At 51.1% G+C, this 25019-nt stretch overlaps 10 protein-coding genes across 10 annotated transcripts; 3 read left to right on the forward strand and 7 right to left on the reverse strand.

Annotated features, from left to right (window-relative positions):
• The first annotated feature begins 4043 nt into the window (after positions 1 to 4043).
• On the forward strand, positions 4044 to 5015 carry MYCFIDRAFT_61202 (uncharacterized protein). The gene is made up of 3 exons (XM_007926133.1): positions 4044 to 4140; positions 4197 to 4507; positions 4567 to 5015. The coding sequence occupies exons 1-3, from the start codon at positions 4053 to 4055 to the stop codon at positions 4933 to 4935; spliced, it is 768 nt and encodes a 255-aa protein (XP_007924324.1). The 5' UTR covers positions 4044 to 4052; the 3' UTR covers positions 4936 to 5015.
• A 929-nt stretch (positions 5016 to 5944) lies between these two features.
• MYCFIDRAFT_96696 (uncharacterized protein) lies at positions 5945 to 7900 on the reverse strand (the record flags this gene model as incomplete). The annotated part of the gene is made up of 1 exon (XM_007927471.1): positions 5945 to 7900. A coding segment is annotated over one exon (1956 nt), but the record flags the coding sequence as incomplete, so codon positions are not given.
• Positions 7901 to 8146: 246 nt separating this feature from the next.
• On the reverse strand, positions 8147 to 9520 carry MYCFIDRAFT_65734 (uncharacterized protein; the record flags this gene model as incomplete). The annotated part of the gene is made up of 1 exon (XM_007926144.1): positions 8147 to 9520. The coding sequence occupies one exon, from the start codon at positions 9518 to 9520 to the stop codon at positions 8147 to 8149; it is 1374 nt and encodes a 457-aa protein (XP_007924335.1).
• Positions 9521 to 10125: 605 nt separating this feature from the next.
• Positions 10126 to 11005, reverse strand: MYCFIDRAFT_85256 (uncharacterized protein; the record flags this gene model as incomplete). Its single annotated transcript, XM_007927472.1, has 3 exons — positions 10126 to 10269; positions 10341 to 10474; positions 10528 to 11005. 3 exons carry the CDS (start codon positions 11003 to 11005, stop codon positions 10126 to 10128), a joined length of 756 nt encoding a protein of 251 aa, XP_007925663.1.
• A 3027-nt stretch (positions 11006 to 14032) lies between these two features.
• On the reverse strand, positions 14033 to 14377 carry MYCFIDRAFT_46670 (uncharacterized protein; the record flags this gene model as incomplete). The annotated part of the gene is made up of 1 exon (XM_007926081.1): positions 14033 to 14377. One exon carries the CDS (start codon positions 14375 to 14377, stop codon positions 14033 to 14035), a length of 345 nt encoding a protein of 114 aa, XP_007924272.1.
• A 1345-nt stretch (positions 14378 to 15722) lies between these two features.
• On the reverse strand, positions 15723 to 17960 carry MYCFIDRAFT_174052 (uncharacterized protein; the record flags this gene model as incomplete). Its single annotated transcript, XM_007927473.1, has 6 exons — positions 15723 to 15818; positions 15854 to 15932; positions 15973 to 17269; positions 17313 to 17348; positions 17386 to 17902; positions 17937 to 17960. 6 exons carry the CDS (start codon positions 17958 to 17960, stop codon positions 15723 to 15725), a joined length of 2049 nt encoding a protein of 682 aa, XP_007925664.1.
• Positions 17961 to 18011: 51 nt separating this feature from the next.
• Positions 18012 to 19901, forward strand: MYCFIDRAFT_174053 (uncharacterized protein; the record flags this gene model as incomplete). The annotated part of the gene is made up of 1 exon (XM_007927474.1): positions 18012 to 19901. One exon carries the CDS (start codon positions 18012 to 18014, stop codon positions 19899 to 19901), a length of 1890 nt encoding a protein of 629 aa, XP_007925665.1.
• Positions 19902 to 20069: 168 nt separating this feature from the next.
• MYCFIDRAFT_9243 (uncharacterized protein) lies at positions 20070 to 20420 on the reverse strand (the record flags this gene model as incomplete). The annotated part of the gene is made up of 2 exons (XM_007925991.1): positions 20070 to 20229; positions 20350 to 20420. Coding segments are annotated over 2 exons (231 nt in total), but the record flags the coding sequence as incomplete, so codon positions are not given.
• Positions 20421 to 20945: 525 nt separating this feature from the next.
• MYCFIDRAFT_196045 (uncharacterized protein) lies at positions 20946 to 22502 on the reverse strand (the record flags this gene model as incomplete). The annotated part of the gene is made up of 1 exon (XM_007927475.1): positions 20946 to 22502. The coding sequence occupies one exon, from the start codon at positions 22500 to 22502 to the stop codon at positions 20946 to 20948; it is 1557 nt and encodes a 518-aa protein (XP_007925666.1).
• Positions 22503 to 23359: 857 nt separating this feature from the next.
• Positions 23360 to 24914, forward strand: MYCFIDRAFT_54354 (uncharacterized protein; the record flags this gene model as incomplete). Its single annotated transcript, XM_007926109.1, has 2 exons — positions 23360 to 23792; positions 23843 to 24914. 2 exons carry the CDS (start codon positions 23360 to 23362, stop codon positions 24595 to 24597), a joined length of 1188 nt encoding a protein of 395 aa, XP_007924300.1. The 3' UTR covers positions 24598 to 24914.
• Positions 24915 to 25019: the final 105 nt, after the last annotated feature.

Genomic DNA, 25019 nt, shown 5'->3' on the forward strand with positions numbered 1-25019 from the left:
TGCAGTATTACGTAAGTACTTAACTGCGCTATCCCCTATAATAACTCGTTAGCTATCGGCGTTTATCGGCAAAATAGGGAACAACCCCTATAGTATCTACTTAGTTAGTATATAGAAGCCGCTCTATAGCCGCTCTATAGGTAAATAAACAGGCCTTAGTTAGACTCGGTTATAAGTACGTTAAACCTCTTTAAGTAGCTTAGCGGTTGCCGCCGCTATTGCTCCGCATATACGACTTAATTGCCTTTGCCTTATTAACCTAATATCGCTAAGAAGCATATAAACAGCAATATAATAGCGAGCTTCTATACCTTTATAGAAGAAGGTTATAACGACGATGCTAACGACAATTAGCTAGACACCTCCGCTAGTTTAATAGACGACGACGAGTTGAATACTAATTAGCTAACTAAAGGAAGGGAACCGATATTCGAGAAGGTAGGGGAATCTATACTAAGTAGTATAGATAATAAGCTATACGAGGTCGTAGAAGGAGATAATAATATCGAGGGTATAGGCAAAGATAGTAGGGTAGGCGGATTGTACTATCCGAAGGAAGGAGATAGAATAGAAGGTCGCTACGAGCTACTAACTAGCACCTCTTACCAGCGGTAGGTCAATTTGCCTATAGACCTCTATAGTAGTAACTTGTCGTTAATAGACAACGTCTAATATCGCTTCTTCTTACTCTTCTAGACCGAAGAGGTTATAGACCAGCTCGTTAAGTGCACTAACGAGTATGCTAGCAATAAATCGGACTTTAAGAAGGGCGAGAAGATCGTCGTTTCCGGCTATCTATAGAAGCCGGTAGACAAGCTAACAATACGGATCTTCGTAGGTATTATTATCTATATATTAGCAATCTAAATAGCCGACAAGAGCGACTACTAGAGGGACGATGGATACTAGCTATTGTATCCTATTATCGGTTATATAAGCGAGTAGCGCTTCAAACAGATTAAGGCGGCCTTATAGTACCGGAATAACGCGCTCTCGTTAAGTGGAAGAGGCCTACCTACCTAGACCTAGATATTGCCGCTTGCTAACATATTGCGTAGCAAATTCCGCGAGATTATCGTACCTAGTACTAACGTATCTATTAACGAGAGCATAATCCGGTTTATAGGCAAATCTAGGCATATAATTATAATGCGAGGCAAGCTAACGCCTATCGGATATTATATATTGTATTTGTATAAGGACGGGTACCTATATTCCTTCTTATTCTCGAGCCCTCGGAAGGTATATAAATAGGAGGTAGAAGATCCGGATTCTATCGCTTCGACGGTCGCTTAGCACCCGGTAGTAACTCTAGAGGTTCTTACGGACGCCGAGAATAAGGAGCGAGAGAAGGAGAGTGATAAGAAGCGCCGTAAGCGTAAGAACCGTAGTCCTAATAGTATTAGTTACGGACTGAATACAGGGCTATATTCAGTATAGCAAGTAAGAAAGGAAAGTTATACTACCGCGGTCCGTACCGACCGCGCGGACCGCGCTACCGAGAGACCCGAAAGCCTAATCGTATCGCCTGCCGTCTCGCTAAGCGCAAAGCTAAGCTCGCTTCGGTAGGCGGTCCTTCGACTAATTTTATAACTTCCCTTCCTATACTACTTCTTCTATATTTTTATAGACAATCTATTTAACAACGTACTATTATTTGCAATCCTACGATACCTTGGCATTGCGGCGACGGGAACGGTACGATCTAGCTCACTCTCGTAGCCGTAGCGAGGCAAAACCTTCGAAAAGCTAGGGAATTTAAAAAAGGATAGTATAAGGCAGAAATCTATATACCTAGGCCTTAATCGCAAGACTACCCGGTTTCCCTATAATACACTACTTTATAAGGCAATTTATAGTATAGCGGCGGTAATCTAGTAGGATAGGAACCTCGTCTAATTCCTTATAACGGGCTGTCGACCCTTCGAGAGAATACTGCGGCTTCGTGCCTGCCCTCGAGCTAGAAACAACGCCTATATCGATAAGTACGTACGACTATATTAGAATACCGACGGCAAGCAAGAGATGTCTCTTCTAGAGGTCGCGGCCCTATATAACGACTATATAGGTAGCGTTAACATATATAACTAGTTGCGCTATTATTGCTCGATATAGCACAAGTTACGGAAGGGTTAGTACCCCTTATTCTATTTCCTACTTAACGCCGTTGTTGTTAACTCATTTATCCTTCTACGAGGTAATAAGAAGTAGACTAAAGACTAACAGTTCACTTACTAACGCGACTTCCGTATAGCACTCGCGTAGCAACTAGTCTAACTCGGTTAGTAAGAGATTAATAACAAACAGGCTATAGAGGCGGCCGCAAGGGCACAGCGCACTCTAACTCCGCTACTGCCTCGAAGCTAAGGCCAATTCGTCGTAGGTTACAGCTATAATAGTAGTAGAAGGCGATCTAAGCGATATCAAATTAGGAAGGGCGATAGTCTTCCTACGGCCGAAGAAGTAAGGCGCCTCGCTCGTAGTAGTAACGCTATCTACTCGCGGAAGTCTATTCTACTAATGTAACGTTGTTATCTCTATAAGTACGTAAGGACCGCTTAGGGTCTTAAATACTAGCCTCTCGGACGTATATAAGAATACTAGACTACAATGGCTTGCGACTATTGTAGTCCTATTGCGCTATGCTCGTTATACTATATAATATAGCATAACGAGGCTAATCTATAGTCCTTCTTCGAGAGCTTAAGACCGCAACCTAATAACCCTTCGAGCGCCGCTAGCGATTAATAACAGTCGCTATTACTTCTATATTATTCTTAGAGAGGACATTTAAGGCATACTGCTGCTTTACGAGTGCGGCAATCGTCTCGCGAAGGTAAGCAACCTCGCGCTAAAGCGCCTTAAACTCCGATCTCTTAATAGCAACAACAACCGTTGCCTTACTTTAAGAGCCTTCTACGCCGGAGCTAGCCGCTAGCAATACCTCTACCTCCTCCTTCTTTAGTAGAAGGTTTACGTCTACCCTTAAGTCCCTTACTACCTCTACGAGAAGGTTCACCTTCGCGGTAAGCGGACTAATATTAAACTACTTCTTAAGTAGACTCGGCGGCTCGAGAAGGGCTTAAAGGGTATCTTTATTAAGCTTATAGCGCCTTAGTCGACGGCGTATACGAGACAGCCGAGACTCGGTTATTAGTAGTAGCTAATTAGTTGTTAGAAGGTCTTAATCTATAGTCTATTATCTATATATCTATCTCGGTAGCGTGCTTAACGCCTCTATATTATATACCTTCTTCTATACCTTCTTATAGACCTTTACTTACTAAGGTTTGCTGCAAAACCTTTACTAGGGGACGACTCGTAAAGGTGTCGGCTTCTTAACCCTAAGCTCTACTATAGCTGAATCCGAGACCTAATCGGATAGTATCGCTGTTCGAGTAGTAATGCAGGTTTGTATAGAGCTACACCGGATTTAGCATAGAAAGTAGAACCTAACAAGGGGACTGCTAGGGTGGGTGTTCGACGGACTTAACTACGGACTTCGTTTAGGGGATGCGTAATAGTTTGTGCCATCGTGCCATAAACTTGCCCCACCTACTACTACCCTTCTTAGTGACAGCACCGACAGCGGCGACAGGATCGACGATAGCGATGCGTGCGCAAACATCATTTCGTCGAGCTACTGTAAGCGACGTCTAGTAAACAACCTAGGGGGAAGAAAAATCTATAACGGGATACAACGACGCCGACTGGAAAAGCGACAGTCTATAGTATCGAAGGATTCTGAAGAATTCTGCCAACAGGTTTCCGGTTTCAGACAGCCCGGAACAGGTTTTAGAACGAGGCTAATACGACGGTGTCGACTTGCCCTAATCAACAATTTCGAGGTCTTGACAGGCACCACGCTAAGAGGGAAGACGGTTCATTTTTTTTCTTTTCGTCATACCACGCGGCTCGCAGGTTTAGTTCTACCGAAACACGCGCTAAATGTCTAGAGATGCTCTGGTCCTGTTGGCACCTTTCTCTGTTACATATCCTCTACCACTCCACCCCCCCGTAACAACAACACCAGAAGCTCCAAGTTCCCCAACATGTCTTCCAACCCACCAGGAAAATGCTGCACTATTGGCGTCAAGCACGAGGGCGAGGCGAAAGGAAAGCTCGAGACTATCGGTGACAGTATGACCCTCCACACCCTCTTCAACACCTCAATCTAATAATGCAAAAACAAAAAGTCTCAACCTACATCGTCGGCCCCAAATCCTCCACCGCAATTCTCATCCTCACCGATGTCATCGGCCATAAATTCCTCAACGCCCAACTCATCGCCGACCAATTCGCCGCAAATGGGTACTACGTCATCATGCCAGACTTATTCGAAGGGGATCCCGTCCCACTCAACCGGCCAGGAGACTTTGACATCATGAAGTGGCTGCAGACGTCTGGACCGAGTCAGGGGCATACGACGAAGCAGGTTGATCCGATTGTTGAGAAGGTGATCAAGTATATGAAGGGTGAGTTGGGGATTACGAAAATCGGGGGTGTGGTGAGTTATGATACAGAGAGTAGGAAAGCTTGACGCTGATTTTTTCCCCTCTCTCTCAGGGCTACTGTTTCGGCGCCAAATACGTCGCCCGCTTCATGACGGGAGGCAAAGGTCTCGACGTCGGCTACATGGCACACCCCTCTTTCGTCGACGCCGACGAAGTCAAAGCCCTCACCGGCCCCCTCTCCATCGCCGCCGCCGAAACAGACCAAATCTTCCCTGCGGAAAAACGTCGCGAGACGGAAGACATCCTCCGGGGCATGAAAATCCCGTACCAGATTTCTTTGTACAGTGATGTGGAACATGGGTTTGCGGTGCGTGCGGATACGACGAAAGCTGCCGTGAAGTTTGCGAAGGAGGCGGCGTTTTTGCAGGCGGTGTGTTGGTTTGATGAGTTTTTGAGGGGCGAGAGGAGTTGGGCGGCGTGAGATGGATAGGCGTTGCCTCTGTCCCAGGACCGAGGAAGGGGCAAACATAGTCATAGTGTTTCTTCCAATCCAACGGCTGGCTAAACGTTTTCCCGCAAGCTACTCATACTGTGCGCCTCGACGCGTTCTGCAACCGGGGGTGTTCAGATACGCGTCTGCTTCTCAGTGCGCCAGTGAATTCTGCTTTCGTCGCTGCATTGTCGCTTTGTTCTGCATGAGAATCTCGTCGAACATCAAAGGAGACTTCGGTCAATTGGGAGAGACGGAGGATGTTGTAATTGTTGATGCTTGCGAGACTTGAGCGGCATAATTGGAATACTCGTAACTGTACGCTGTGTAGACTTTATTGAAAGAGGCCTGTCAGACATCACCTAGTCGCGTGCGTGTCAGAATCGCTTCTTGCGAACAGTCTTGGGACGACTTGCCAGTTTTCTCACACGTGTCAGTTACCCCTGGCAAATCGTCCACGTCTCGATGGCTGGTACAGCTGAGCAGCTTGGGCGTCAAGAAGATGAAGCCGAAGCAGGTGATCGAAATCTTCGTGCTCGCTGTAATCGACAGTATACGAACGAGTATCAAAGCCGCTGCATCGTGTTTACTAGCGGCGAAACGGGAACGTTCGCATGCGTTGCCATGTGGGTAGGATTGGTGAATGGAAAGGTCAATTTCGAGACCGGTGGACTCCATTGCAAGACCAAAGGTTCCTTCCCTTTGAAGTAATGAGAATATTCGTGAAGATCCGGCACCGCCTTGCAGCAGTGGTCATGCAACTTTCTCTTTTCATGTCTCTGCAACGTTGTGCATTCGAATGTCTATTGCGGATTCCAGTCACTGCACTCCTTGGAGGCTGTTTAGTCATGCCAATGGCAACATTACAGTACAGCGGTCTGAATGCATATTGCATGACTAGCTGACGGTGAACTCAGCAAGGCGACACCCATCCACAACAATGGCCAGCAACCATTCAAGCCGCTGAACCAGCCGCCGCAGCCTCCTTCGTCTGCTCCTCCAATGCTTTCCTATACGCATTACTCGCCTGCTGCAAAGCCTGTACTGTCGGCTTGATCATCGCGTCCACAGCCTTCTTTCCTCCGGGCACCTGTTTCTCGAAGTCGACGTTGCGCCGTTTGGCACCATTCTTGATTCTTTCCTCCAACTTCTGTTTGAGCGCGTCTATCCGCCTTTGCCGCTCGGCTTCCGCCTGCTCACCTACAGCGTTGATCCGATCTAATGACCGATCAAGAGTCGATACCAGTTGTGCGAGCTCTGCAGTTCGAGATGCGTCACCTGAGAGAAAGAGTGACCAGAAGTAATGCAAAAACTCGGTGGTGGTGTTGTGTGTCATTGCGAGGTTTTCGTACGTAGACTCGGAGAGACCATTCAGGGTATTCGTGTCTGATGAAGTGGCGTTCCGTCGATTCTTGATTGATGACATGATGTCTTTCGATGCGGCGGTCATGGCGCCGTGAGATGCAAATTTGTGTTTCCGCTTCTTCTTAGGAGGCGCGCCATTGGCTTCTTGCGACGTCAAGTCTTCATCAGACTCGGAATCGTCGCTGTTGTATCCTATTACTTGATCGAGGCGTAGTGTGCCTTGCTCATCGCTGCCGAGATTTGATGGCTGCAGGCCAGAGTTAAGCATAGACAGCACTTTCCGGGGGTCTTGCTTGGCATACAGCTGGGCGTCTGCAGAAAGAGCGTCCTTGTCGCCTCCGACGTAGCGTTGCTGCTCTTTGACATTGAGTCGGACTCTATTGTCGGACTCTTCGTTGGCAAGATCCTGAAGCCGAAGCTGCTCGAATGTCTCCTCGTCCAGACCAATCGGCGCATGTGCCTCTCCATCTTGTGGTGCTACATGCGCCATCATTTTTTCGGACAAGTTATTGAGCACTCGTAAGATGGGCACTTTATCATATGAGCTCGGTCGCATATCCTCGTCAGGTCGGTTTCCCTTTCGCTGACTGTGATTCTGCTCATTACCCTCCAGATCCATCCAGTGCGGGATATGTGCTATGCTAGCAGGCCCAGTCGCCTCCCGGTCGAGATACTTGTCCAGCACCCGATCCGTTGGATCATGCTGTGTGATCCTCTCTCCCTTGAGTTTCTTGAGTAATCTGCTGTTGAAGAACTTGGTCCAGAATTCGCCGGGACTGAGCGGCTTCGGAACTGTGTCATCGTACGCTTGCTTCACCACGGGATACTGCTTGAAGATCATATGTATCTGCTCCTTAGATAGCTGAAGCTTTTTCGTATCAGGTTCGCCCTCCTTCTTCGCGGGCTCTCGCACAAACTTGATTTCCGGTAAGACATTGTACTCTCCTTGCTTTTGAGCCTTGTCTATAGCATGTGCGCGTAGCAGATGTATTCGCGCCGACCAGAACTGAGATGTGAATTGTGATACCGATACGCTCTCAGGTTTATCTTTTAAAGCTTGATTGAAGCGTTCGCTCAGCGCTTTATTGGACTCGAGCAGTGACCGCTGTAGATTGAAGTCGGACTTGAGCTTGGCGTCATCATACCACGCATCGTCAACACCCTTTGAGGACACAGCTTTCGCTATTGCCATGGCGGCACTCTGTCCGCCATTTTCGCCAGGGTTAGGTGTGGGCGTTGCCGCACCAGAGGCACTTGCTGCCTGCGGGACAAGTTTGCTCGCATCTTTCGCCTTGTTCGCTGCTATTGCGCCGCTCAACACATCCGTCACTGTCTGCTGCTCTTCTCGTGCGTTGTCCTTATGGTTGAACGTGAAGACATAGCTGTTCTCCTTGACGAGGATTTTCAGTGCGATCGCTTTCGAGGTTTTGGGCGTTTGCTGGAGATTCGTGATGTCAGTGACATTAATCGTCACTGCGGGAGCCGATGAAGGCGGATCTGCCGGTGTCCACCAGGTATTGCGCTTGTCTTCGGCAACAGCGAGCGTGCCATCCTTTTTCTTGTACGAGACCGTTGCGATTGTGGGAGACATCGTTGCTGCGCGTCACTCGAAGCCGGGGACGTGGAGATGTTCACCAAAGTTTAGACTTTGATCGGGCGTCACATAAACCAACAATGGCACATGGCCGACCTCATTAATATGAGCATGAAGAAAGGATTGAAAGAATTGAAAATCTTCAGCAGTCTACTGTTCACATTCCTCTCTTCAGTGTCTTCACTTATATGACGCGTGCGCACGTGAAGTCGTCAATCATTACTTTACTGTAGGTCTATGCCTCTACATTCTACCATATCTCATGCTTCTCTTGCCAACTGTAGTCCCATTATTCTGATTAGTATAGAAGCTGATTGTATTCGTGGAATTGTCGTAATCGACCTCGCACGCCTTCCCAAAGTCCCCAAATTGAGCGCTTCGTTCTTCCAAAAATTGCTGGAAGCCAGATGCCGAGCAGCTCTCGAGTGGACCATCAAAGCATCCAGGTAATGTCTGCGGGCTCCGGTTGACCAAGACACGGTAGTAGGTGGGGTCTGAAGCGTTCTGATACCCGTATGAGGCAGAGCAGTTCATCTTCTCCACCGCAACGTTGGTTAGGAAGGGGAGGATATAGGAGCTGATCCACTGGCGGTGGTGGTTGACTTGCTCAAGAGGCATGGTGGCATTGACATCGTTGGCTCCCGTCATAGCAGAGTTGTTGAATAAGCCCATCGCAACCAGTACTGTGGGAGGAAGTTCACGATGGGTGAAAGAGATGTAGATGTCCTGATCGTCGTCCTCCTCCGAAGCGAGCAGGTTGGCTGTAGTATTGAGCCATGGAAAGCCAATGCTGCCGGACACTGGGTTGCCGTAACCTGTATTGTGGTGGTACATGATGTCTTGAGCGTACTCGAATTGGAGCCACTCGTCGGGGTTGAATAGGCTGAGCGAGCAGAACGGAGACTTTCCTCGAATGACGGTTTCATAGCCGCACCACTCAAACATACCAAAGACATCGCTTGACGTCCAGTTAAAGTTCGGCGCGAGCGAATGCAGACGAGCCAGAATGGGAGCCGTGTACTTCTTTACGTATGTCGTGCTCTGCTCGGAGCCTCGCGAGGAAGAGTATGCAGGACATGATTTGTAAGGTGTCAAGCTGTTTGCGCCAGTCTTCTCTCCTTCGTAGACCTGAACGAGATTGATCTCATTCTCGTCAACCTCCAAACCTCGTATCAGACTTTCGGCACTGACAACAGTTCGTTCAGCACTGCTGGTCCAAACGCGCTTTGGCAATCCCAAGTTGGGATATCTATATGATATCTGAACACCAAGCTGCGCAGCCTCGAGCTTGCCAGTCCGCGTAACGCGCTCTTGTTCCTTCAGAGCAGGCGGCTTCCAGGTTGCGAGGAAAGATAGCGCAGGTATTTTACTCCAATCTACGGTCGTGTTCGTGAGCTTGTGGATGAATGGTTCAAGATAGGATTCGTAGTCGAAATCGTTCGCGTTGATCGCAGCATGCCGGACAAGGTAGGCCGCTTTTGTTACCTCGCATCCTCTTGGTGGTGAAGGATCTCGCGGTGGATCTGATGGCTCGAAGTATGGAGCAATACCGGCAAGGTGCTCAAGCGGGTTGAATTCATATGTCGAGTATAGTGGCTGCTGCTGGCTAATGCCCATTGTCATTGCCGCCAGGGCAATGACCAAAGCTATAGTGCAGACTGCCATGGTCGTGAATGCAGCGCGCGTAACGAGAGAGAAAGAGAGCTACTGACCTTTACTAAAGAGTGCTGCGAGCTTACCACTTGTACCTGAAGCAGATCATCATGACTAGCATCGTGCCTTGATGGAGGCGCACAAGGCGCAACAGCAAACTTGGAAAAACTACGTCAAGTGTCGTAAGAGACGAGATTAGCCGAAGGACGTGCACAGAAAGAGTTGAGCATTGGCAGCGTCATAGCGACTAGTCTTGATTTCAGGCCCTACAACCTCACCGATTGGCTATCGCGACAGCTGCGCTAATGGAAGGCCTCCGCCATTCACTTGGTTGTTTTTCCAAATTGAATCCCTCATCCTGCACAACATGGCGAACGTCTTCAAGCTCGAGACAGATCCCTTTCAAACGTTGGGGTAAAGACAAATCTTCGGACTCCAGTGCTGTGATTACGGCAGCGATTCCAGCTGATCAAGGTCAAAATCTCAAATCAATCCCATCATCTCTTCACCACCTGCTGCTGGAGAACCTGGTCGGAGGGCAGTCTGATCTGAGTGTTGAAGCACGACTTTCACATGCGTGGAGGAAGGCCGAGCGGACTGCTGGCTCCGCTGTTGATCTCTCGCAGTCGCTCGTGACGGAGGATCTTATTTGGCGGCACTCCATCGACGAGAATCTTATGGAACGTCCTTTCGTCGACGACCTCGAGTCCTAGCTGTGCGATGGCCCTAAGTTTCTGTCCTCTGGTCAGTGCATTTCGGAAGACACCGGAGCTTCTGCACTCACGTCTGGATGTGGATTGCTCCCAACCACTGCATAATCGACACTTGAGTTGTCCGCTGCCATCTGCCCTCCGTACACGTCTACTGCAGCTATGGCAGAGTCGCGAGCCATTGAATGCAGTGTGCCCGTGAACATGACTTGAAACACATTAGTCCATGCAAACCTGCGATGGAGCGACTGACTGGCTTACACTTTGCACCTCGCAGAAGGCGTCTGCCCTGCGGTATGGTGATCATAGGCCCGTAGGTGGATGCCGGAGGTTGGGCTTGAGTATGATGATGGTAGGCCATAGCGTTGTGGTGCATATCCAAGGAGCCATGAAGAGCCTTTGGAAAGACGTTGAATGAGATTGAATAATAGTCGTCAAAATCGAATGCATAAGATAGGTGGTAGTGGCCTGGTCGACCAACGTCCTCTTCCACATTGAAGTCGGAGTCGTATTGGCTGGCTTCATCTTCCGCGAGGTTACGAGCGGCTTCAATGGCAGCTCCCAGGCTGGAGTAGATGGCGATGGTCTGCTGAGTTCCATCTTCGCCGTACATCTCGCCATACTCGTGGCGTTCAAGGACAAAGACCTGTGGTGGAGGGCTGAGGGAGGATGCTGACGAGAGATTGCCGAACTCGTGTGCCGCCATGAGAGGTATGGAAGACATAGAGAAGTGAGACATTCTTCTTCTCAAAGTTGTTGAAGACGTAAGTAGGGGCAGAGGAAGATTTTGAGGTCGAGCGTTCGTGAGTGAGGAAAAGAAGCTGATTCCATACCATTTCAACGCGCCTTTTATACCATCGACTCACTCGTGCCTTGCTCACCATACGAACCCGGCGCTTTCGAAGCTGCTGGAAGACTTGCACGCCTCGCTGGAACATGAAGCTTTTGTGAATCTTTACAACTCGTCACTTTTACATACCGTTCAGCAGTCGGGTATCCAGCTACCATGGACAGAGAGTGCCAAGATCGGTGTCATTCGGATCGTCTTATCGAGCTGAACTCGCGGATCATGATCCGGATGAGCAAAACACGTTCGTGTGGCCGCCGACGCGTGATGTGTATAAAGCATCAGAATACCACAGTGTAGGAAGAGGTGTGAGTCGATTGCAATTGCCTTAGCAGGGATAAGGCTTGAAGATCTGCAGGGTCTTTCGGCTCGTCGCAAGCACTACGGCTGGGTATAGCGTCAGTGCGGCTGAAATGGCTGAGATATCAGGCATCTCGGAACACTTTCCAACTCAACTTCACACATCTTTCTTCATGCTGTGTTTTGCCTCATACAACATCCGGCGCGTGGAATTGCAGCCCAGTAAAAGCGTCATGGCCGCCTCCAGAATACCGCTTTGCAAGGCCGAAGGACCCGGGCGCGTGCTGTGGGCTGAGAATCTCACAGCATGACCTGCGCTGCCTCCAGCCTGGGCCTGATCACTTCTCTCCGACCTCAGCTGGCCTTGTGAATGTTCATGCTACGCCAAGCAGAGAGAACAATGGCTTCTCGCGTTTCACAGTCTTCCCGCTGGAGCCCTTGACCAGTGGACGAGCAGGCATGCAGCCGACTGGTCATGTATCAAACATTCACTACGCTTGAGTTCGCCAGGCCTTTGAGCAAGCCTGTATTAGGATGGGAGAATGGCATTGTTCCCTCGAGGCTGTGCCGAGCAACGTGGGCGCTGGCCACCGCTGGTGCTGGCAAGAGATCGTATATAACTCAGCCAGATCAGACCTGTTCCTGCTTCCATCAAGCAGTTCCAGCATACCATTCCATGAGAGACTCGAGCGGACCGTCCGTTACGTTCAATAGCAACGTAAGAACTTCTCAATCCTGTGAATCAGCAGCATCCACCATTCCGAAGCAGGTCTTCGAAATCGCACAGCTCCCACCCTCCAGCATGCACAGGTTCCAGCTTCCATCCGAGATTGCATATCAGCGCAGTATGTCTCAGGCCCAGCAGCCACGCTCGCTGCGGCGTGTCTCGGCCATAGCAGATCTCAACGTAGCCTTCAAGCAAGGTCGCCAGGATGCAGCTAGACGAATGCGTCAACTGTACTGGCGTGGCCCTGGCTTTCGCCAGTCTCAAGCTAAGTCCCGGCAGCAATGGACCAGCACACCATTCAGCTCCTCGACTTCTACTGCCACATCATCAACCGTCTCCGATACCACTGACTCTACCTCCAGCCCAGGTCCCTGGACACCCGCACCGCCTTCTCACGACACCTCGACATATGCTGCCCTCACTGGCGCTCCGCGACCAGAAGTCGATGTTGTAGAGCAAGTCGCACAAGAACCGGGGCTGACAGCGGGATATTCGAACCTTCAAGTGATGAATAGAGCAGCTCACCAAGCCCAGCGCCGCCGTCATCGTGTAGCCAGTCCAGAGAAGAGCATCGAAAACGACATCGATGACTTCTGCGAAGCGGTGCATCGCCCAGCAGACGGTATGCGACAGCAGATCGCTGACCACGGCGCGTTACCAGAAGCAAAGCGTAAGTGGAGACTGTTTTGTTAGTCGAGACATGGAATCTGCGCAGCCATAGTGTCAGCAAGCGTTTCTGACAGCAGGGATCTTTGACAGTAGGTACTTTCAAGAGCCAAAGGACATATTTGGAGGGACAATGTGGGAAAAGAGCAATGGCACAACTTGATGAGGTCGGTATCCTTCGCTCTGGAGGCATGCTTCATGATCATCTGGCACATGATATGATATGTCGAGCTCATCCATGCAACTCAACTCATCTGCGTACACTGATCCTGGGAGGAGAACTTCTCACTGGTGAGCCTCTTCTCATTTCACCCGTCAAGATCTGGGTCCGTTCAAGGTGTACATATGAGCCTCAGAACCCCGGTGTTTGACAGTCATTCTGGGCACGATGATCTGGCGCATACTGAATGGTCCAGCGAAAAGTCACAAGGTTAAGTTTTCTGGCTTAGTCGCGCGGCTTAGTGATGGCGAACGGTAGGGTAGTCATTGAGCAAAGGGCGATTATCTTGCTTCATTGATCAAAAGTCGCAGAGGTCACGCATTTCACGCTCGATGCTCGCTCGAGAATCAGTAATAAAAGGTATCGAGAACTTCTCAGCAAAAATTCGTATTTGATTCCAAGATCTTCTTATTCGGTAAGCTGCTTGAGCAGCACTCTGCTTTCCTCGTGGATGTTTATACACATCTTACATGATGCCTGAGCATCATTGTCCCATCCGCTCGAGCTCCTTCGCTGCTTTAGATATGTTTTTCAGCCTGTCCATATCTGCTTTGTCAAAGATGGCGAGCTCTGGAGGAGGCCGATTCCTTGCGCATGGATGTCTTCACGGATCTTTCAGCCGCGTGACACGTAGCGAAACGCCTCCAACTCCACCATTACGTTGGAGCGCCTTGAGCTTCTTCTATACCGTCAAAGCCTTTATACAATCCTTTCCTCCCTCCCATCATCCAACTCACCACACAGAATTAGGATCCACCGGACTCGTCGTCCCCGCAACCCCCTCCTCGCTCCTCCTCATCCTCTCCTCTTCAAACGCGCTCCTCACACTCGTCCCCTTACTCGTCTCTTTCTGTTGCTGCAGCAATCTAAACGGCGCAATTCGTTTCTTCTTCTTTTCCTGCCCCACCGCAGTCGCCTCCCCAACTTTCGGCAAATGCGTAGGAAACCTCGCCTGCTTCAAAGACTGCGGTCCCGAAGGTAAATACCTAGGTTCCAACAATCCAATCTACTCCATATCAGTATCAATCACACCCTTCTCCCTCCCAACCCAGGTTTTTCTCGCTGGCTCACTCACCATACTCAACAACCTCCAAACAACATCCGACGGCTGCGCACCCACCCCCAACCAATACTTCGCTCTGGACACATCGATTTTTATATCTTTTTGTGCTTTCTCGCCCGGTTCAGCGCCTACGGGGAGTTTGGGGATGGGGTCGTATGTTCCTAGGACTTCCATGGGTTTGCTGTCGCGTGCGGTTTTGTCTTTTGCCAGCACGATGTTGTAGAAGGGTTTGTGCCGTTTTGCGCCATTGGGGGTGCTGACGCGGGCAAGGCGGAGGCGGAGGACCATGGTTGTGGCGATGCGTAGGGAGATAGAGGAAGGTGGGAAGATTGAGGTGGGCGGAGGTGAGGTATGTTTGCCGCGATGGCTTTAATAAAGTTGGTTAATCAAAGTTTGCTTTATTGGCGGCCTGATTGGCGGCTCTACTGCAGCCTTACGCCTTGCCACCGCACCTGCCTTCGACTTCCGATTCTCCTTGTAAAAACTCATCCTACCTTGAACCCACGGTGCGACTCGGTCCTCCTACCGTATTATATGGCTCCCAGTGATGAGTGGCATTGTGCTGAACGGAACTCGAACCACATATTGACACGTTCGACCTTCGAGAAGAAACGCTAGCTTATACATGCATGTAACTGACTGCGGCTTGGAGCCTTGCTGCGACATCCAGATTTTCCTCCGCGTCATGCCATTGATTATGCTTTGGCGAGATGCAAGAAACTGCGACCTGGAGATGCCTTTTGCACAATGACAGCAAACTCGGGGAAGTCACGCTGGCAGATGATAGTGTTCCGGAAGGCATCCGATGATTCCGGAACGTACAAGATCATGGACATACCTGATGGGCTAGATCTTTGGTTGGACGATCATGGTGCACTTCAGCTTGCTCCTGATCACCAGAAGGACAAGTCAAGGGCTATTGAAATGGAAGGTGCCTTCAACAAAGGCTGGCTTCCTATTCTTACAGCCACTGTTCGAATTTCCATGATCTTAACGCGAATGGTGGCCTCCCTGTCCTGATCTTCAATACCTGTAGGTACCGCTAACGTTCAGTTTACTTCGTGACGAGAGTTGTGGAAGGCGTCTAGAGCGAGTACGAAATCACAATCAGACTGGTGCGTAGAAGGAGTGGCGAGCGTTGCAATTTCAAAAAAGCTCCTTCCTCCTCCCCAGCTGCACACATGGCGACAAAGTAACAGCTCAGAGCCATGCGATATTTTGCACTCTTCGCTGGACCTGATCTTATGAGCAAGCTCGCTGGCTCTGAGAATATCCTTGTAATTATTCTGGGAAGTATAGCTAAACATGCACTCTTTATGTCAGTCGATGAAGTTTGCACTATCGAGAACTACGCAATCCAATGAAGGAGCCGTCCAACATGGAAACGGTTATCCTCTATCCTACCTTACGCGGTACGAACCTCCTCGCAAATCGACAACAAAAGTGCCCTGTGATCGCCTCGCCCTTATCGCACGTCCATGTGGGAATCTGCTGAGACAAGCTTTTAGTCGAAGCGCTCCATCCATCGTGATATGTCAGGGCTATGTCTAGTTACAGGCAACGTGACGAGATGCTGGGGACTGCAAATCCCGAAACCCCGGTTAGGCAATGCACCGAAGTGCATTGCTGTATTCTAGGGTACAGAAACGTGGGATGCGATGCAGGTGTGCGGCAGTTGGAAGCAATGCCAAGCAAGTCGAGTTGGAATCTTGTCTTCAATCACGATCAGCTTTTTAGATGGAAGAGGTCAAGCCGAGGCGAGACTGTCAATATCCAATCCCGTCGCCTTCCAATAATTGATGCAAGTAGTGTCTCCAAAGCCTCTCCATCCTTGACGGGCACTCTTTCGCAGCCATGGCACGCAGACAACTTTTTGTAAATACGGAAGGTCTGGATGGTTGAGCAGAGCATCGAACCCGGCTGCGTCGTCTGCCCCAAGCACATATAGCTCTTCAAGACTTGGAGGCAGCTGACCGGCGACGTATGTCCCTCTGACGATATGCGAAGGGAGCCAAAGATCATCTATAGCAAAGGTGCTTCGGGGCAATGCCAGCATCTTCGACTGAATATCCGCAAAGCTTCCAAATGGTTCCTCTGGGGTGTGATTTCTGCCGACACCAATCCAGCATGGCGTGGTGTCGAGATGAAGGCGTCGAATCTTCCATCCATGTGCCCTGATGGCGTCTCCGATTGGGGGATTTCGAAGATGTTCTGTCCAAAGACCGCCGCGCCACCTGGCGGTTAGGGAGCAGATGGACGTGCATGCAGCAAGAATGTGCGCCAGGCCTTCCCCACTTAGCATACACGAGTCAAAGTGCAAGACAAGATTGCGATTGCGATTGCGAATGAGGCCATCTAGGAGAGGTAGATCGTGATTACTGTGGCTTCGATTATCGGCAAGCCCACGTATAGTCAACTCCTCCAATCGCGGCAGGGTGAGCATTGTGAGCGCATCCGAAAGCCCTGTACAGTAGTTACATGTCGAGACACCAATTCTGACAATCTTGATGGAACCCATCACGGGGAAGGCTGGGCTTCGTCCAGCATAGTAGCCCAAATGTCGTTCAGCGATGAACTGAAAGTAGCGTGTCAGCAACCTGCCACTTGCTTCAAAGCCAAAGGCAAAGTCTAGGATCTCCAGTGAGTGGCACAGCGAAAGAATGATGGCAACATGGCCTTTCTCGTGATGTTCTGCCAATCGTGATAACACCTGCTGGCGAAGACAGGCGCACATATCGATCGGTGTTGAGAGCTGCTCGTACATGGGCATGACGGATCCAGGCGTGTAGGCGTCAGGCTCGCGTCGCGGATGCATGTGGCCAAATTTGGCCTCTTTCACGAACACCCGAGCCAGACATGGTTGCTGGGAGACTTTTTCCGCCCATCTCTTAAGTTGCAGAAATTTGGGTCGTAATTTCTCGCGGACCTGAGGATCTCTCATGGCCACCAGTCGATTGGGATAGCCGCTGAGGTGGACATCTGATTTGGTTTCCGGGGCGCCATCGAGCACAATCGAGATCAACGGATCGACCAGTCGACGGAACGTCTTGCTGACCAGACGAAGATTCAAAAGGCTGTGGTGATCGTCTCGCTGGTCCAAGTGGCCGAAAACATGGATCAGCAACTCCTCGGGAAGCATCATGTTGGCAATGGCGAAATCCAGTGTTGCTGCTGTGATAGCTACGGAGGATCAGTGGCATTATAATTAGCAGGAGGCGAAGACTGGACTGGGATGCTGGGATGCTCATGCTTCGAGAAGCTCAACATCTTCAGCATACGGAGGGTTTTTCCCGCACGCACCCAGGAAGTTGACAATTCAATGTAGCATAATCTCCCCTCAACCTGGCATTGCAAGAGAAGAAGACCAGTCAGGCAAATGCTCGTTGTCGGATAGACTTTGGACAAGGCTGGCATATTCGTCGATGGCGAGGTGGAGGTGCCGAAGTGCGCGAAGTTGCTGGTGAAAGTTCCGATTGTGACTGAGCTGGGCACCGGCGTGCCGGAAGTGCCAAGACCGATACCGAAGCTTGCCCATTGTATGTAGTATTGTCGGGACTTGGGTGAAGATGGTGGCGTGTTTGAGATTGAGCACTTTCTACGCCCACGCACATTCTTTGCAGCGGAATCGGGCTTCGCTGGCCATTGACTCGTGACTGGAGAACTGAGAGTAACAGCGAAGAATTGTCTGGCGGGAAGGCTGGCTTGCTTGGTGTGGCTTGGCGTTCTTGGCGTGGGGCTCTCCCCGACTGCCGAAAGTTTGATCTGTGATCCCTGCACTGCATTGGGCACCTCGCCAACTCGCGTAGCGCAGCCCTGGCGCGTGTTTGAAACTGTGATGAAGGTCGACGTGGACATGGACATGGAAGAGCATGCGATTCAGCCGGACAGTATTGCCTGAGTTGGGCTGAGCAGACCTAGCGAGATGGCATCGACCGTCATGTCCCGAACGACGCTTACGGAACGAGCACAGAAGCGAAAGAAAGAGCAACGAACCGACATCTGGTCGAATCTCCTGCGACAGACTCGCGAAGCTCAATCCCGCAACAAAACCCAAGCCGTTCAACATCGGCAGTTGCTGATATGCGGCGCATCTCCAGATGACCAGCGGCAATTTGTGTCGACTCTCGCCCGACCGCCTCCCGCACAGCCGCCAAGCAGAAACCAGGAACGAAAGCAGCAGAGGACGAAGGGAGAGCTGCGCCTGAGTAACCAGTATGCCTACGGCTACGGCCACGTCACCCTCTACTCGCCGCCGCAGCAGAGTGGCACTGGGGTGCAAGTGCTGGGTGCCGAGGCCGAGGAAGTCGCGAGTCTGCAGATACATACGCTGCCAGAGGCCATGGAAGAGTATGTGGGCACGCTGCGAAGCTTGCTCAAGAAAGAGCAGAAGCCGAAAGAGGAGGGTGAGCGTGGTGACGTAGAGCTCGATGGCGAGAGTGACCCGCTGGAGGAACGAAAACCTGGTGTCTGTATTCTGCTGAGTTGGAAGCAACCGTGGCAATTCCTACAACAGCTTAAGCGATGGCTACAGCTACTTGCTCAGGCTCTGCTCCAGCCTGGTGTACCTGCGACTGATGCCCTCGACGTGTTGAAGGAAGCTCAGCTCGCAATCACCGTCGTTGTCCAGCACACAGAGGCACAGGAAGATTTGTTCCGAGAAGGCTACAAAGAGGAGGACTTCGACTACATCTCACAATGTCTACGCACGGCCATTCTGCCTCTGCACCCATTCAGTGCACTGATCTATACCACTTCGACTGCGCCACCACAGCAAGCTGGAGGGCCGCTGAGTGAACAGCAGAAGGTCATATTCCACTCGCTTGGTTTAGACCTGACCACACTAAGTCCAAGGAGGGCAAGGTCCAGCTCAGGAGCAGAAAAGCGTGAAGAATTGACGCCAAAGCACGAATTCATGGATCGAATGGCAATTGTCATCCCGGCAGGCTGGGACAGCCCAGCTTTCATCAGAACCCTGAGCGAGACCTTCTCCCCAGAAGACATTATGAACGGTTGGCTCGCAGATCTTGAGCCGCCCCCACCACCTAAGCCTGCTCCTGAACCAATGTCCGTCGAGACAGCCGTTGAGGTCAAGCAAGCAAATGGAGGCGCTGAAGTTTACGAGAGCTCTCCAGTGGACGAGAATGAGGACTTTCCAGAAGCCACTCTATCACCGTCGAAACTGTCACCGTCCGCTGTGCGCACGTATGAGCAACGAGTGCTAGATCCTCAGGCGCACAAAGCTCCAAAACCACCTCAGATAGAGGTCACAACAAAACCTGATCAAGTGTTCTTGGCGGAAATGCGTCAGCATCTACAACAGCTAGAAGCTCAAGATCGCGAAAAAGAATCGAAGGGCCACCATACGAGTGTCTCGAATACCAGCCTTTCCGGAACTGGGGGCCGTGTTGTTGGTCTGCCAGCTGGGGAGTCGACCGGAGCACTTGGCGAACTAGGTGAAGTATCGTTCAACGTGGGAGGTGTCAGTTACGACACAATGACCGCGCAAGCAGCAATCGATCGTCTCAAGCGGCCAAACCAGTCGTCGGACTCCCCAATGTCGCCAACACCCCGGACATCAACGCCAAAACCTCCTGGCCGATCCCATCGCGATGCCAGTCACGCGGGAGATGACAAAAAGACATCCAGTGGCACTCCTGGCGTAACATCACCTAAGGTATCGGACAACAAGGAACCTCTTGACACTGCGAAGTTGGAAGAGTATTTTCAGTCTTTGATGAAGAAAGGCGGCGGCGCATCAAGTCGAGATGTAACGCCAACAAAATCTTCAAAAGGCCAATCATCAAATCAGTGAAGAGAGACAGCAGTTCAGCGTTAGATACCCCTTCCCGAAAATCCAAATCTATACCAACTTTCTTGTCCTCCACCCTCTTCGCCACTCTCTTCCTTGTTGTCCAAGTACAGTCATCCCCACCCTCATCACTTCGACGTCTCTTTGTGGTCGTGGTTCGTTTTTATAAACACAATTATCCCCACCATAAATAAACTCCCCATCACTATTCTCACACCCACACGTCCCATCATCCGGTGACTTAATACATCCCGCTCCTTCTCCCGCTGACTTTCCATATCCTTCTTCCCAGAAATAAAAGTCCAGCAGTCGATCTCGTCGCGCATTTCCCCTGGTCGAGCGTTAACGAGTAGAAAGAGAAAGAACGACAGAAAGGAAAGTAAGGATAGGGGAGGAGGGAGGAGGGAGGAGGGATATTTGATTCTTACCTGGCGTCGCAGGCGGCTCTTACGTATAAGCCTCACAAGTCCCATACGGTGCTCCATACGCAGCGGAATCGAAGGTGTGGTCTGTCACAACTAAACGACTCTGATAGGGTGGGTATTTGCTCGCTTCGCTCGCTTTTCTTACCTGTTTTTTTTCTTCATGTGTCCTCGTATTGTGAGAACATTCTGCGGCTTTGAATTTGTTAAGAGGTTCTGGCGGGTTGGCAGTTGTAGGGTTTTGGACGGCGGGGTTTGGAGTTTGAGAGGGCGGGATCGGGAGTTGCTGATGAGAGGGGTGAGGGGAGGAGGAGGTGAAGGTGAAGTGCATGGTGGAGTTGTGTTGATGAGGGAATTGAATGGGATAGGTACATTTGTTTGTGAATTGGGTTGATGTTTTTATGAGAGTACGACGATTGTCATGTGGAACAGATGGTTGTTGCGGAAATACGGCTTGGCGTGTGGTATAGAGTGATGTTCTTGGGTGAAGTTTGGATTCGTTTCGGATTGATCAGATCGTTTCTCTCTAATTTCTCGGCAGAGCTGTAGCTGCACAGAATGCTCTGCCACAAATATTCAATGGTCCTTCTACACACATGCAGCTTGCCATCATGCACTCTTCTCATCAATCTGCAAACTGTCGGGTCAGATATTTTCTGAAACCTCGATTGATCAATGCCCAGCCCGCACTTCCGTCCGCAGATGCTGCTGGCACCAACTCAAACATTTCCCAGCGAGCATCATTACCTCCTCCAATTACATACAGAGCTGCGCCTTGGTCGTCGTTGCTATCCTTCGCGACAGGAGCGAAAGATATCATGCCTTTGGGTGGCCGTCCAGATGGCTCGTTTGGGAGCGGCAAGATGGCGTTCTTGATCCGCTTCCTCGTGCCATTTGGCGCCGTTGTCCAGCTATGTGAAGGGCCTCCTTGCCAGTGCGGAGGATCATCACCAATATAGAATGGTGCAGAAGCCACACTACGAAGGTCGCGGAAGGCACGAGGTGTCAATGGACTAGCTTTCAGTGCGGCCACAGCGGATACAGCTGCATCTCGTGCGGGTGGTGACGCAGATATTGGCGGGGGCCGAAGTCCGTAGTACTCTTGAACGCTACCATGATAGCCGGCAGCACCAGCGCCAGTCCCAATGGCTGTAGACGGCGCTGGCGAGGAGCGGCCGACGGAGAAGCCAGAGATCGACTCTTTATCGTAGCCCGCTGACATGCGATGACTAGCGTAGGATTGCGATTTGCGATGTTTGCGGTGTTCGGCGTCGCGTTCTTTCGCTGAAGCTGCCGTATGCGTAGTGTTAGAAGGTCTCAGGTCGAAGATGTGAAGAGTTCCTTTGTCGCTGGTGGAGGCCACAAATCGATTACCCGGACTAAAGTCGACAGCATTAATGACGGCATGATCCATTCCCCTGCGGAATTCTGCCACTTGGTCGAGGGTTGTTGTGCTGAACACTCTGATTAATGTGCCCTGCTCGCTGGTTGTAGCCAGGAAGGAGTTGTCCTGAGAAAGTGCTATACATCTCAAAGATGAGTTGTGAGCGCGCAGAACACGCTTCGTACTCGAAGTGCCGGCCTTCAAGTTGATCAGCTGGGCCTGACCGATACTCTGGGCAGGGAGAAGTAGCGTATCGTTTGAGAGGCATGCCAGTGCGTATGGGTTCGGTGATGTAGGATAAATGGAATGCACCAGATTTGGGGCTCGTAAGGGGCCAATCTTTGCACGATCGTCATCTGGGTTGCTGTCATTGTCTGTGTCCAGCTTCGGCGTCGCGGGCTCAGCAATCTCCTGATACTGAAACAGTATCGTCCGTTCAGCAAGCACAACAGCCATCCATTTTGAGCTCAATCTCAAGCCCAACACAGGTTCATAGAAGTCGAATCTGCTGAGCTCCCGATCAAGAACTGCGTCCCAGAAGACGACGACATTCGGCCCTCCAGTTTCTGACGTTTTATGTCTCGAGACAAATGCGACGTAGCGGTCATCTAGAGCCTCGGCGATGGTAGCCACGCACGCCACTGGTAAGGCAGGATGGTGGGTGGTCAGACAGTTATCCGTGCGGAATATGCGCAGTCCATCCGTCAAGCCCGCGACGAAGCGCTTTCGGGAGGAGGAGAAGGCGACAGAGAGGACGTTGGGGGTTGTCGAGGGTTGGATTGCCTGGCGTGTATTCATGGCGCACGAGGCGACTCGGACTCGAGGCTTTTCACCAACACGAGTGCCTTCGCTGCCGTTACCGCAGCATGTCTTCAGTGCTCGGAGTCGACGTCAAGACGTTGAGGTGAGTCAAGGCAGCCAGAGCAGCGAGCAAGCTCACTTCAGCAAGCGGAGGTGAGAAGCAGCAAACAAAGGCAGCGCTCCCAGCGTCAGACAATTCGGGTCATCTTCACATGTCTACTGATGACCTCAGTCCATCACATGGCAAAGTGATGATTCAGGTCACCATGTCACGTTATGTCCATGTCCGCTTCTTGGCTTCAGATATTCTAGCCGCTCCGCAAAATGAGGTGTGCCGCTGGCGAATGGGCAGCAGCCGTGGGCGTTGATGCATCCCTGCAAGCCCCTGGAACTTCCTCCCAGCATTCGTGGCCAGCGAGCACCTGCACCTGCACCGCACCGCACCGCACTACACTTGCTGCTCTTTCGTGTCTTGCGCGTGCCTCAATTGCTGCCAGCAGCTTCAATTTCTTCCGCTGCCAATTGCCCCGTCAATCTGCAATTCATCACCAGCACTATCTGGACGCGACAGTGACAGCGCTGGTGAGTCCACACAAATCCCTCGGAAACAGGCAACGCCAGCACGCGGTGCAGCTCCGACCGCAGGCCACGTCGCATTGGCACTTCAGCTCAATGCGCTTGGTCATCCTCTGCATTGCGCTGAAACGTGTCGCCGTAACCACCTCATGATAAAGTGCTAACTGTCTGCCATTCTCAGCTCCCATCCACGAACCACAAAACATCCGCCGCCCGAGTCGGGAAAAGCGCACAGGATAGCGTCCTTGCACGGAACAAGCTCGCAGCGAAGCATCAGCATGTCTACCTCCACCTCCGCCATCAAGCTGCGCCGCAAGAAGAATGTGAAGAAGGGAATCCAGTTTTGCCTGATGGTCTGCGGTGCCTCAGGTACTGGCCGCACCACCTTCGTCAACACTCTCTGCGGCAGGCAGGTCCTGACACCACTTGACTCCGATGACCCGACGATCGCGCACCTCGAGGAAGGCGTCAAGATCAAGCCAGTGACGGTTGAGTTGGAGCTTGATGAGGAAGGTACACGAGTGTCATTGACCATCGTTGATACCCCTGGCTTTGGCGATAGCATCGACAATGAGGCCTCCTTCAGCGAGATCTCCAGCTATCTCGAGCGACAATACGACGACATTTTGGCCGAGGAGAGCAGGATCAAGCGTAACCCGCGGTTCCGTGACAACAGAGTTCACGTGCTTCTCTATTTCGTCCAGCCGACTGGTAAGCACCGCTGCACAAATCCCCCCAAATCACGCTAATCATTTCCCCAGGTCACGGCCTCCGAGAACTTGACATCGAGTTGATGCGCCGCCTCAGTCCTCGTGTCAACGTTATTCCCGTCATTGGCAAGGCTGACTCCCTCACTCCGCTCGAACTCGCTGAGAGCAAGAAGCTCATCATGGAGGACATTGAGCACTACCGCATCCCAGTCTACAACTTTCCTTACGATATTGAAGAGGACGACGAGGACACTGTTGAGGAGAATGCCGAGCTTCGCGGTCTGATGCCATTCGCTATCGTCGGATCTGAAGAGGTCATCGAGATTGACGGCAAGCGCGTCCGAGCCCGCCAGTACCCATGGGGTGTTGTTGAGGTCGAGAACCCCAGACATTCCGACTTCCTCGCCATCCGCTCCGCCCTCCTCCACTCTCATCTTGCAGATCTCAAGGAAATCACCCACGACTTCCTCTACGAAAACTACCGTACCGAGAAGCTTAGTAAGAGTGTTGCTAGTGCTAACGAGGCCGCGGGTATCAGCACGGAAAGCGACAGCCTAGACCCACAATCGCTGGCTTCGCAGTCGGTGCGCCTGAAGGAGGAGCAACTGCGTCGCGAGGAAGAGAAGCTCCGCGAGATCGAGCTCAAGGTGCAGCGCGAGATCAACGAGAAGAGACAGGAGCTTTTGGCTCGCGAGTCGCAACTCAAGGAGCTCGAAAGCCGCATGGGTCGCGAACAGACACCAATGGGTTTTCATCACACTCTGAACGAGGACGATGAGACTGATGCTGGTGCCTCCCACCCATAGAAGGGTGAGAATTCGTGGCACAAGAACCAAGAGCATCTGTACGAGCGCAAGCATGTCACAGTTCCAAATTAGAGACCGGCCCGCATGCGATATTACAAGTCCTACAGCGACAGCAGCTTCAAGACAATATTGCGAATGGAATGAGGTGTATTGCGAAGGAGATACCACTTTGTGAGAGAGAAGATAGCGAGTTCCTTTGTACTTTTGAGCGTGACAAGCGGGTATGAGGAGCAGCGAAGTGAAAGCAGCAGCAAATACCCAGTCTGTACCTACTTCTATCTAGTTTGTATGTCGTATTGCAAGTGGTAATATTGGTTACTATGTTCAGCCTTTGTACGGCCTTTCCACTGCACTCCATTCTCAGATGCGCTCTCCAAAAGTTTGCGACAGACATCGTTATTAGCTTGGACGTGAGGCAACGA

The sequence above is a fragment of the Pseudocercospora fijiensis genome, assembly GCF_000340215.1.
Source record: "Pseudocercospora fijiensis CIRAD86 unplaced genomic scaffold MYCFIscaffold_3, whole genome shotgun sequence".
Lineage (NCBI taxonomy): Eukaryota > Fungi > Ascomycota > Dothideomycetes > Mycosphaerellales > Mycosphaerellaceae > Pseudocercospora > Pseudocercospora fijiensis.